This window comes from Thunnus albacares, chromosome 1 (assembly GCF_914725855.1).
Source record: "Thunnus albacares chromosome 1, fThuAlb1.1, whole genome shotgun sequence".
NCBI classification, from domain to species: domain Eukaryota; kingdom Metazoa; phylum Chordata; class Actinopteri; order Scombriformes; family Scombridae; genus Thunnus; species Thunnus albacares.
The window spans coordinates 34842060-34855443 of record NC_058106.1 but is presented as its reverse complement, the minus strand read 5'-3'; the positions used below and the strand labels follow the sequence as shown (position 1 = coordinate 34855443).

The 13384-nt window shown below is 42.3% G+C and overlaps 1 protein-coding gene across 6 annotated transcripts in view; it reads left to right on the top strand.

Moving 5' to 3' along the window:
- LOC122985410 (C-myc promoter-binding protein-like) overlaps positions 1–13384 on the top strand; it is an 84097-nt gene that overhangs the window by 28084 nt on the left and 42629 nt on the right. For 4 of the 6 annotated variants that reach the window (XM_044356057.1, XM_044356022.1, XM_044356032.1 and 1 more), the window contains 9 exons: positions 4069–4370; positions 5665–5731; positions 5911–5969; positions 6787–6931; positions 7389–7564; positions 8076–8176; positions 8984–9199; positions 12559–12704; positions 13043–13081. In XM_044356057.1, coding sequence (XP_044211992.1) covers positions 4069–4370; positions 5665–5731; positions 5911–5969; positions 6787–6931; positions 7389–7564; positions 8076–8176; positions 8984–9199; positions 12559–12704; positions 13043–13081 — 1251 coding nt within the window. The remainder of the gene's footprint in view (positions 1–4068; positions 4371–5664; positions 5732–5910; positions 5970–6786; positions 6932–7388; positions 7565–8075; positions 8177–8983; positions 9200–12558; positions 12705–13042; positions 13082–13384) is intronic. The other 2 variants (XM_044356065.1, XM_044356049.1) reach the window with 1 other exon arrangement.

Genomic DNA, 13384 nt, shown 5'->3' with positions numbered 1-13384 from the left:
GGAAAACCACAATGCTCTGCACGCCAGAAGGGGAAGTGGGTCATGCATGCATGTTACTGTTGTCAGGTGAAAACATTGTAACTCCACATTTATTGGTTTTCTCTGGTCCAACTGAATATATATGATGTAATATGGATTTAGCGAGGTGTGACGTCACCTCTTTGGTCGGCGTTGGAGCCGTTTGGAGCCAGGAATAAGAAATGCAGGATGTTGTCTTTCACACTTTGGAAAAATTCCCCACTACCTCGGATCGAAGCGAACACTAGCACTTAAGCTGTCGTTAGCTACTTTAGCTTAATTGCGCTCACAGGGCAGGTATTATAAGTATCAAGTAACGGCAGCAGGTGAGCCGACTGCCAATCACAGCTGTCAATCAACACCCACACTGCAGATGTCAACGCTACGCTATTAACGGAGCAATAATTTCCCAAAAAGACCACCTGCGCACTTATTAGAGGGGCCTGAAATTGGCGATTGAGGCCATAATGACTCGTTGAAATAAATGATTGACGTAGTATTTCTAGAGAGAAGTTGAGGCTTTTTAGATGGGAGTCAGTCGGAGCATCTAGCACCCGTCGGTGACATTGCACTTTAAGGTATTTCCACATTGGCTTCAGCTTCAAGCCTTGGTGGTAGTTTGCCGCTTCGACATTAACACATTCGACTTTTGTGGTTTTCCCCAGACAACAACAATACATAATCTCTCTCTTTGCCTCTGTGTGTGTGTGTGTGTGTGTGTGAGAAGAATGGATGTGTTTGATTGCTGGAACAGTGTATGTTATAAAGAGAAAAATAGATACATTAATAAAAGTTAAATTAATGAGTTAAATATATAATTGGTTGTATTATAGTGATAAATATGTGATATATGCTTATATAGTATTACTACTACAACTACCTTCCATAACACATGTACTAATATTAATAATAACATATAACACATAATGACTCTAGTAATGATAATATAGGTTATCACCACCACTACACGAATGATAATAACAATAACAACAATAATAATTATTATGACCATCATCATCATCAACATCAACACAATTAGAAGTGTAATAATATCAAGGATCAGACTGGGTCTCAAGAGTTGCATTATAATGTGAACATCATATATGAGTGAGCAGATCTGTACTTCCTGTATAAAGCTGAGTTAACCTCATTGTTAACAGTTACGTAAGCAGAAATGTATCTAAACATGATTCTAAGACTTTAATAAGGCTGAAAACAAACAATTTATTGGATTATGCACAAAGCAGATTTTGTTGTTTTTATTCTTTCTCCCAGTTGGATCAAACAGGAAGCAGTATCACACACTTATAAACATAATAAAGATAACTCTACAGATGATTTTTGAGTCCTGATACCAGACAAGTGATGCTCAAGATGCCCTTTTGGTCTCTGACTAGATAAATGCCCTTTTTACAAGACATTTTCTTTCTCTAACTTTATATTTTACTCATTAAATTCAGGCCCCGTGGCATCAGTTCTTAATTAAAAGCGTGTTGTAATGCCCGACCAACCGCATTCAAATCCTAATTCTGCGAGACTGCACAAGCCCCCCCTCCCCACCCCGCGCCCCTCCCTCTTCCACTTGTCACAGCCACCACAGTTAACGCACGCAAATCGAGCTCCCCGCAGGGCAGCACGATCCACGTCTCTCCCTTCCCCGCCTTCCATCGGTGACAGCCTGATAACAATAGTGTTTGCCCCTAAGCCCCCCGGCGTTGTTTGTCACTGTTGTGAAATGAAACCACTATGAAAACATCGACAGCAGCAACAAGCAAGCTAGTCTGGTGTAAAATAGTGTCATAGTTAGTTCCTTTGTCAGGCAACTGAAACAAAAAAATATGCTTGACATGGCTGATACTCTCCTCTCCTCCTGTCAGCAGCTCTTCTGTTAGCAGCAGCATCGAGGCACTGAGAGCTTTTGGGGGGGGGGGGGACGGGCTTTAAGATGTCACCGGAGCAATTAACTGCAGGCTCTATTAATGTCCCGCCCCTGACACACACACACACACACACACCTCCCTCCTCCTTCACCTTCATGCCCTGCATTTAAATCACACCACTCTGCCAGCCGTCTTAAAGGTCTCTTCCTCTTCTCCATCCATCTCTGTCTGCACTTTCCTCTCCGGTCCAGCAGAAGCAGGACAACAAGATTTTAAGAGACTCATTTTTTATTCTCTGGAGAGTTTCCACTGAATTTATTGGTGAACAACACTCGAAGGTGATGAACTTTTACTTCCTGAGTGTAAAAGTGTAGATTTAGATCTGGTTCAAGTTGATTTTATTCTTAAAGGAAACTGCAGGATTTTTGTTCTGATGAGATGCAGTTTGACAGTTTGATTAATTCCCTATCGACTGTAAAATTGATCATAGTTGCTCCAGTTGGTTCCTCTGCTCTGTTCACTGTGCACGTGTGTGTGTGTGCGCGCGTGTGTGTGTTCATACTGCAGCAGCATGGTTGTTGTGCTGCCTGCTGATCAATGAGACGACCCAACAGACGTGTAATGTGAATTCATGTGTTCAGTCATCACAGCCCCCCCCCCCCCTTTTTTTTTTTTTTTACGCCTGAGCACCTGCCCGAGCACGCTACCGACATCACACTCTCTGTAACTGTAGTGTGAATCAGCACGTATGAAGCAACTGGCAGAAACCGTCCTGTTGTACTTCATTATCCACCATGTTTGGCTGAACGAGGCGTAAACACACGAGCCGACCCGCCGCACCGGTCTGCGGGTTTTTTGTTGGAAAGCGGTCCAGTTGGGACGAGGTTTCGTGTTGTTGACACATATTAGTGAATTATGTGTTGAAACAATTGTGATTGAAAACAAATAACCATCCCAAAAGCCCCGCTGATGTTTAGATAGCAGCAGCTCTGCTCAACAAGGCCAGTTAGGGGTCAGGAGCGATCAACGGTGCCAAAACCTCCGCGGTCCGCTGCTGCTGAGTCAAGTTAGTGTGTGTGTGTACAGGTGTGTGTGTGTGTGTGAGTTTGGAAGGCCTGCTGTAGCACATGCAGAGGGATATTTGGTGAGGACAGTGTGTATGCTGACTTGTGTTTTACCGGCCAAGGTCAGAGGGAGAATCAGCAGGACTCCGGCGCTCTGCAGACTCCATGTTTAACTGAGAAGTCACCTGTTGACCCCTGTGTGTACACACACACACACACACACTCACTGTCTCTCTATACTTACGAGAACCCTCCGTCGACTACATTAATTCCCATAATCCTAACTCTTTACATGCACAGCTTTAATTGACTTGAACTTCTTCAGTTTAAAGGCCGTCGAAACCGCCGCACACAAACAACACACGCAGACGAGCACACACACAGGCGTCCTTCGGTTCAGTCGTCAGCAAACAAAGACGCGCGGTTCATCGGTCCCCTTTCGGGGTGAGAATTTAAAAATCTGACCCACACAGGCGGCCCTAGCTGGCCAGCAGATAAGCCGGTTAGCTTTGATCTATGCATGAATTGGGAAAGTCTCAAATTTCCAGGAAGCAGAGGGGATTGCTTAGCTAAGCTACTGGCTTAGCTGACTGCTGTTTGTTTGGCCACAGCTGGCACTCATGGTATTGATGTTCAATAAAGGTTAAACAGTGGTGTGCTATACTTTACTTTATTTCTATGCTTATTGATATTTCCATTTATTTAAGAGTGCATGGATGAGTCAGAGAACTGCGTAGAGGTTTATAAACTCTTATTATTTGGCTGTTTCATCTGTTGGAGTGTTTTTTTAAAGAAATTATTGTTAAACAGAAATTACTTTGTGTGTGTGCTTGTGTGTTCTTGTACGTCTATGTTTGTGTGAACTACGAGGAATTTTAGACCTTGAGAGTGAGGAAATTTGGGGCTGTTTGTTGGTTTTAGGTAAAGGTTAGTATAAGGAAATCCAATACATAAAATTCTGAAAAATGTATATGTGTAAAGAAGAGATGCTGTGTGTTTTGAGGCAGTTCATGCAGTATTTGCATCCTGACGTCTTAGTAATAATGTACCGCGACAGACATCTGCAGGTGTTGAGCCGTGTACTGAAACATGTCTCCTGTTTTCAGGTGTACGGTGCTGCCATTCAGTTCTACGAGCCCTTCCCGCTGGAGTGTCTGACCGATCAGCAGTGTTCCCAGCTGGGTCTCCTAAACCCGGATCCCCACAAACCCTCCTCCTCCTCCAACGCTACAGCTGCCGCCGCCACCACCAGCAACACCACCACCACAACCACCAATCCCCGCTCCGTCTACACCAACAAGTGTATCTGCCTGCTGTCCCACTGGCCCTTCTTCGACGCTTTCCGCAAGTTCCTCACATTCCTCTATCGATACTCCATCTCGGGCCCTCACGCCCTGCCCATCGAGAAGTGAGTCCCCTCTGTTTTTTTTATTTTGACCATTGTATGCTCTGTGTTTATCATTACTTTCTTACACATGGTTCTTTATTATTCAAGGCAAAATATATCCTCTTTCTCATTGAACGGCCTTTATAATACTTCCGTTGACCGAGCAGCTAACTTCCGATTAGCCTTCTGCTAATTTATGAGGTTATTGTTTACTTGTGTGGCTCTTGTAGACTTTCCTAATGTTATCAGACTGAATGGATCAAATTCTGAGTCATTTAGCGAGGGGTTGTGTGACGCTCAGAACAACGTATCCGCCGTTTTACAGCAGCAACAGTAGCGACAGCATGGATGTATAAAGAGAACTGGATACAGCGTCGGAGGCGGGGCCCCGTTCATTCCTATGAAAGTTGCTCAGTGGCGCATGAAGCCAAAAAAAATCGACTTCCCAGTATGAAAGTAGCCGGATCTTCTGCATTGTGCGGCCCATAGAGCATGCGCACTAGTGACTTTCGCTGGCTGAGTCAGCTACTTCCTGTTTAGCCCTCCAGCTAACTTGAATGGGGATAAAACAATTCAATCATGCGGCTCTTCTATGCTTTTGAAATGTGATCGGACCGAACAGGTTTAATTCTGACAGTGAGACGAGTCATTTCGTGGGGGTTGTGACGCTCAGAAAAATGTATCTGCTGATTTACAGACGTCTCTTTCACAATGTAAGTCTATAAGGAAATGTCTTTTTGGGCCATCACGTGACGTTGCAATTACACGGTTTGGCCGCTACGTTAAATTAGCTTCAAAGCCTGGCGCTCTTCCTGTATCCAGTTCTCTTTCTACATCCATGAGCGACAGAGTAGGCTGTGGCGGACTCTATGACGTAAACACGTGTCGGCAGTGTTTTTGTAATTAATCTCACCGCCAAAAGTCCTGCTCTCCAGCTTTATAAGAGATGTTTTGATGTTCACTGAGTTACTGACAGCAAAATCTGATATTTTCTATAAATGTTAATAGTTTGTTTCATCTGTACAATGGAAACATATTGGTGTTTTCCAGATGTCCTCTACATTTTGGAAGTTATCAAGGAAAAGAAAACGCACCATATAATAAAAGCCTTCACCAATCATCAAAGGGTTTAGTTGCATTATTTTGGATTATTACTTGACCTGGTCAGGTGGTGTGAGACAGAATATTCATGCTTTTCATGTTTTACTGCTGCTCGCAACTCATACCCGTCTAATACGGCTGCATTGACTGATTATTCAGCCGCCCACTGCTGTTATTTTTGGCCTCACATCCTAATTCTTCTTCTTCCTCACAGGCACATCTCTCATTTTATGCACAAAGTTCCCTTCCCTTCCTCTCAGAGGCCTCGCATCCTGGTACAGGTAAGTTTAAGTTGTTCCCCGTGTTGTTTTGTCGTGTAATGGTGCATGTTAGAGCTGGGTAATTATTATTTTGCAGAAAATAGTGTTGCCCGTGGGTTAGTTTAAGTCCTCCATTATAGATGAAGTACAGACATGTTTTGCTTGTTGGGTTTTTATCTCACTTTCCAGCTTTTTTACAGCTTTCTCCTCATGACAGCCTGATGTTGAGCCAGCCGGTGTCTTCACCTTTACCGCTCAGGTAAGAGCAGCTGTGGACACTGATTTTTCAGGTGATGTGTGACATCATCACCGCTAATTATGTGCTCAGATTTAAAGGGATTTGACACAAGGATGCAGTGTATGTATGTACAAAACAACATACTGCAGATAGAAATCTTCAGAAACTCTGCAAAGTTGAGAGAATCATTGTAAGTCTGGCTTGTTGAAGTCAGTTTCATTTTCAAGATCATGTCTGAAGTATTTTACTGTTTATCATCTTTTCTATATTATCAAGTTGAGCTTCTTTCATACACTTGAATATAGAATACAGAGAATGAAAGTATATTTAGCTCTGAAGCTGAAATGTGTTCAAGGGCCAGAAAAGAGACCCTTTTGGAGGACATGATACTATATATATTATATATTATATTTATAGTAGTTTAAGCATATCCAAACTAAGCATATATGTCAAACAATAAAACAATATAAAAACTAAAACAAATCCACAACAAAACAGGAAAAAAGGAATAGATGAAAACTACTAATGGTCATTTTTGGCCCCAACTTATGAAAAATCCTCCATTTGGCTCTTTTTCAGGAAGTTAATAAGTGGTTTCCATCTTCTTCTAAGTGCTTGGGATCTTCCTTTAATGCAAATGTTAATTTTCTATAGATAACCATTGGTTCAGAGATATTACTTTCTTCTAAAACTTTTGCCATAATGCTATAGTGTCCCTTTATCTTCGTTTACATTTAATGCACTGATCTGAGCTTGTTGCAGGACATTGTAGAAATATCGTGTATAGTGTGAATATTTTGTTGAACTGTTGTTGCACATTTTGTGTTGTTTTCTGTAGCGGCGGCCGATTTTCCACGCTGCTACAGAACCTCGGACCAGAGAACGCCGTCACCCTGCTGGTGTTTGCCGTCACCGAACATAAGATCCTGGTCCACTCGTTACGACCCGCCGTACTCACCAGTGTCACTGAAGCTCTGGTGTCTGTAAGTTACAGAATGGTTTCCTGTCTCCTTAAACGTCCCTCCAACCAGCTGTGTATCCCTCCTTCACCGGGCTTGCTTCCCTCTTCATGCTGCTACCTTGTTTTTGGCTTTCCTAAATATAATTTTATTTTCTTTTACATTTACTGAACCGCTGCACCGATAGTTATTAATGTCTTATATGTAATGCAATAATTACTGTGGTCACCATCAGTTGTGGAAACAGTGAAATTCCTACTTTGTGTGGGAAACGAGGGAATGCAAGTCAGGAAGCAGGAAGCTTTTAATTCATGTCATTACGATGTGGTTTCGAGAGAATGTTTAACTCTTTAAAATAACATGAATAAAACCAGCAACATATAACATCTCGTAGTCATGGAAGCATCGCAACTTCTGGAAAGTCACTGGAACTTTAAACCTGTCTTTTTCTCATCTTCATCCTCCTCCTCCTCCTCCTCAGATGATCTTCCCCTTCCATTGGCCGTGTCCGTATATTCCTCTGTGCCCCCTGGCGCTGGCCGATGTGTTGAGCGCCCCTTGTCCGTTCATCGTCGGAGTGGACTCTCGCTACTTCGACCTTTACGACCCCCCGCCGGATGTGAGCTGCGTGGATCTGGACACGAACACCATCTTCCAGTGAGCAACATAAACAAACAAAACCATCCCGTAGCTGTGGAGTTATTCAGCCAAGCTATTGTCATGATGAATATTTTATAGCGTCGTCATATGAGTAGTACATATACTGTGCAGCGTTCTAGCTAAGAGCTCAACAGTGTTGCATTTGCTGCATCTTGTGTTTTTTTTGTTTTTTTTTTCACCCCCAGACCACATAACTACCAGATCATGAGTTCTAAGTTTAGACATCAGGCCGTTTTCTTCCTGAAGCTCGGGTGGAAATGGTTATTTTTGTAGTGTCAGTCTTGTTTTAATATGAAGAGAATGCAATTTTCTGGTGTGTCAGGTAAAGTCAGTAATGGTTCACATCACTTTTGGCCTCATTACCATCCAGACACAGCGTTAGGGTGGTCTAAACTCCCCCTCCCCACCTCCCCCCCACCCCCACCCCCGACCCGACCGCAGTGCGTGTTGGTTTTGGCCTCTCAGCCTCTCCAGAGCTCAGAGTACTTGTATGCTTCTGCTTTTCCAGCAACGAAGATAAGCGAGCCCTCACATGGAAGATCCTGCCAAAGAAAGCCTGTAAAAACCTAATGAATGTGCTGAGCAATCTCTACCAGCAGCTGGTTGACGGTGAGTAACTGGGCTCCATACGTGAACCGGTGGCGCATTTTAAAAAAATGTATCCGTCAGGTAACTTAGCGGTTGTTGCTTTTTTGTAGTCTTGAGTTTAATAGCAGTTGGTAGAAGTAGAATTAATCTCCTCTATCATTATGTTCTCAGACTGCATGACTACAGCACCTTTCCTGACACTCAATGTAATCAAAAGTGAAAGAAAATATGTGGCTAATTAAGGTCCTCACAGAGTGTGTTATGCTTCATTCGTCATATTTAGTTTTGGACTCAGAACTGTTTTATTCTATTGTCTTAACAATTAGTTCTCCATTCAATCCGTACCGTTCTGCTCCCCATATAACAAACTGAAAGCCAGCAATAATCCCATCATAGTATAATTTCCTAATTACCCAGTCTGCCCCGCCGCGGTGCTCATTGTATTATTGTCAACTTTTCTCTGCTATTCCTGGAGCACGCTCGCTGAGAGACCCATGAAAATTGCTGCTTATTGAGCTGGAGAAATTGAATAAATGAATTTTCTGATCCAGTGAAGTTGAAAATCTACCCAGTCGCTGCTAGAAGTGCTGAATATTGATATGTCTGCCAGAGGTTTTTAGTCCAGACCTTTAAGCCTCATGGAGCTCTGGAAACTGGAGGGTATCAATTTGAGTTTATTTATTCTAATCACAGAATTCTTATCCTAATCCGAAGACTCACTTAAACGCCTAAAGCGGCGGATAGGCCTAAAAACAAATGATCAACCTCAGTTTGAAGTGATGATTCAGCCTTTACGTACTGACAGCTGCTTCTTTTACGTGTCTCCAGGTCAGTATCGGCCCGACGGGCTGCTGGAGATGAGCATGAGCGACTCGTCGGAGCTGAGCTGCGGGAAGAGCCTCCACACGGTGGAGCTGGAGATCCAGGAAGCCTTCCTACGCTTCATGGCGGCCATTTTGAAGGGTTACCGTTCTTTCTTGCGACCTATCACCCAGGCGCCCTCTGAGAAAGCCACAGACGCTAGCTCCCTATTCGACCTGCAAGGTATGTGAACTCGGTGCCAAAACCACGGAAACTATCCGTGTCCATGTGCGGCGTGTCGGCCGGATAACGAAGTCACAGAGGAAACGGGGTGAAAAGGATCAATACAGCTGTTGTTTTTCCCAGCAACCCCCTCAAACTCCTCACACTGGAACGGTATCAAATGCACTATTGACTGCAGTTACATGAGTCATTTTTTATTTTTTTTTTTCTACAGAAGAAATTATTTTGAACGATGATTCCCATCAAAGTGTTTACATGATCTCAGATGGTTTCCTATGATTTCCTGTTTAGTAATCAGAAAGATCAAATTCAGCTGGTCCACCATAGACTTTTAACTCCTGCTGCAGTTTTTTTTAAAAAAAAAAAGAGAAATGAGAGATGATTTTGAAGCTCATGGAAACTGAACATAATATACTCAGAAGGATCTTTGGCATCTTTTGATGAATAGATTGTAAAATAATGCAAAAGCTTGAATCAAGATTATTTTTTCCAAGGTCAAGACTGAACTTTACTGCAGAGGGATTGTAAAATGTTTAAACCAACCCTTTCAAACTGAATTATATTTCATTTGGACAAAAAAAAAAACTTTTCATGCAGATATTTTTTTTTTTGCTTGTGCTGATTTTTTGTGCATTATTCTGATTGAGCTCTTTTTCCGATCATTAGTGGAATAAAGGGCTCAGTCCATCTCAGTCAGTCAAGTTTATTGGTAGAACCCAGTCGCACATATCGTCTAGAGTAGCTCTACTTGTCCCTGTTTGACAGCTTTAGTTCCCAACTCAGTCTGAACTCTTTGAGAAACGTCCAGTCTTTTTCTATAAACATCTACAAATCACTTAGAGGGGTGACGTCTCATCTGCTGTCAGTTCTCTAGATCACCTCTCTGTCTGTCGAGGTCCTGGAGACCAAACGTCGGGCTGATTTGTATTTAAATAATCTAATAAAAGGGACTGAAAGCGGAGAAACCCAACAGTACCCTGAATACTGAGGGCGAGTGTTTGAGCACGTTGACCACCTAAACAGAAGACCATTATGATCAGATCAATATGTCATCCAAAGAAAGTTGAGTTCGAGCCGCAGTCGTCCAGTTACAGCGCATGATTAACGCTAATGAGCCGATGAATATATAAACCGATACTGCGTCATCTGTAAGCGGCCTCGTCTCCACAGCTGGCCAGCTTCAAAAAACAGATGGTGTTGTTTAATACATGAGGTTTCATAAGTGTCCGTCCCCACCTCTGAGTAAATATACACAGGAACAGTTTTGAGAAGATGCTGGGGTTTTTTTTGGGGGGGGGAGGTTCAAGGCTGTTTTTGAATTAGCGTCGCAGCTGCTAAATACTCCTGAAGCCTCGGTCCGGCCTCTGGACCGTAGCCCGTGAAAGCCGGTTCACATCGCAGCTGAAATGAGTTAGTGTGATATCACGGCGGCTCCGCTAGAGAATAGCTGTTGCCAAGGTCGTGTCCGGTGTGAATTATATGATATAGCAAACAGAAATGGCTCTCCTTAAAAAGCGCTCTAGTACATTACATAATGACTCGAGGAAAGATGTAACAGCTTGTGCATCATGTGTATGAACTCCTGGCAGCTGGAGGTTATTGGACTCAATAACCTTAATGGTACAACATTAATGTGAAATTACAGAATAACCTTAGAGACTAGACTTTATTTCTACCTGCCGTCCTGTAAAAAGGATCCTCCGCTATGTGATTAGGTTGTTCTCAGTCAAACATCCAATGATTACATGCAAACTGCATCTGTATTCAGCTTTTCTTAGACAATCCCAAGAAAACCTCAGAAGACAGATGATAAACGAACATAAACAATTAAGCAAATGTACAAATTTTAGAGTAATTAACTGTTGGTAACCAGGTGCCTTCTAGTGTATCTGTCTGTGGTTGTGAGCTGTTGGTTAATATAATAATAATAATAATAATGATAGAATAATTTGGCACCTAACAGATAATGTTAGTGTTTAAATATGGTTTATGGGCTCTATTGTTGATGCACTTTAAGGACTTCTTGTCCGTGTCGGCTTCAAAGTTCAATCTCGACCTCGGAAAAAGCAAAACGATCTGACCTCAAAGGGGTCACTTAGTAGCTGTTCTGGAGCCGTTTCATACCACGACAAGTGGAAAAACTCCATCTGCTCAGGAAGGATGCTTGATTTAATTTGATTGAAAGCTCCGGAATAGCTACTAAATGGACCTTGAGGTGAGACTGTTTGGTCAACTGACACTAATTTGTTCTTGTTTGTCAGTGCAGGCCCATCTAACACACCATTACTATTGTATTACTATTACAATTTCGAAAATATATATATTTTCTTATTCGTTTTGACCCAGATGTTGTCAGTTGCTTATACATGCTTCATTACATGCATTTGATTTTTTTGGTTGATGACAAATTGTACCATATAATGATAGATCAGAGCTTCACTGTATTAAATTTGCAATGATATGAAGCCAAAAAAAGCAAGAAAATCAGAAGACATTCAGCTGGTTGCTCTGCCTTTTAAAAAAAATAAAAAAGCAGTTTCCAGAACAAAGTGGACAAAGGGAAAAGGTGGCAAAAAAACTAAATAAATAAGATTATAGACATAAGCTTATGTCACAACTTTTCGGTAACCAGCAAATGTAGGAAAAGTATCACGGATTGTTTTCTGATTGTCGATTCAGTGATGAATAAATTAACTAACCATTAAATCACTAGTTTGGAGTTTCAACAAGCCTCCTGCATCCCAGACGCTGCTCTCTAGTAAGACCGTAGTATCTGTACAGCGAAGCAGATGAGAGGAGATCACTCAGAACGACGGTCCAGGTTGCACGCAGGCAGTGTCAGGATTAAAATATTTATCAGCTGTAGGAAGTGTTTCTCTGCAGGAAGTCACGCCAGTGTTTTGGCTTCCATCTGTGTGCTGTCGGACCGCTGCGATCCATCCTGCTGCTCTCAGTCTCACAACAGCAGAGGCTTATCAGTCACTTAAGCTGCTTTCAGCGTCTATTAAGGAAGCGATCCACCACGTTGTCGTACACTCTAAATTGGCCATTATACTAATAACATCTTGTTGGCTCGCATTATCCGAACCAAGACAAATGGAAGTCATGTGTGTATAGAGCTTTCTTTTTTTTTTATGAGATAATGGATTTTTTAACCACAATATTGCACACCTCAGGAAGAAAGTCCTTAAGTAGTTCTTGTGTGAAGGCTTAATGTCTTTCTAGTAGATGAAATGAGCTGAGCAATGTAAATAAATCTGCTATGTTTCGAACTAAATACCGATCACTCCTCCTTTTGTGTCAGATAAGAAGCTAAGATTAGCGCGCCACTTGTAACGGCTAAACATTTACGTCCTCAGGTTTCCTGAAGAGCCGCGATCGCTCGCACCAGAAGTTCTACTCGCTGATGACCAAAACCCAGATGTTCATCCGCTTCATCGAGGAGTGCTCCTTCGTCAGCGACAAAGACGCCAGCCTGGCCTTCTTCGACGACTGCGTGGACAAAGTGAGCTTGTTATTCAATCATAGACGAGATGTTTTAATATTTATATATGCATTTGGATGCAGGGGAATTAAAGGATAGGTTCATAAATGAACATTGAAACAGGTTTTGCCTTGTTCCCTCAGGCTATTTCTTTTAATTTTATACTCATCTCAGTCTTCCTTAATTTGGATTTGGCTCTATTTTTCTGTGTTCCACTTATATTAGTGTCGGTAGTTTCCACTCTCTCCTGTGTTACTTTAGCTGTCTTCAACCAGAACCTGCTTCTCTTCTGTCCTCTTTACATTTCTTGAGTTTTTCTCTCTTCTCTTCTTCTCTTCTGCCTCTCGTTTTGCGAGCAGCTCTACAGCTCAGAGCGGAGTGCAGACAAAGGAAGCAAGGTAAGTCTGTTCTTTTTAAGTATTTGGTAGATTCTCGCCTGTTCCGGGTACATTTTGTTTCCATATTGGGGGGCGGGGGGGGGGGAGGATTTGTGCATGGTGCATGGTACCAGAAATATTATTAAAGATCAAAATAGCTCTTAAAATATTCTCCTAGAATCCTAGAAGCACGTTCAGACAACCCTCCACCCCTGCAGCTTTTCACATTATATTTCCACTCACATTAGTATGATCTAAATGACTCTTTCCATATTAAAAGAATATCTGAGTATTCACTGTCCGCATCAGATTTGCTGCAACAGC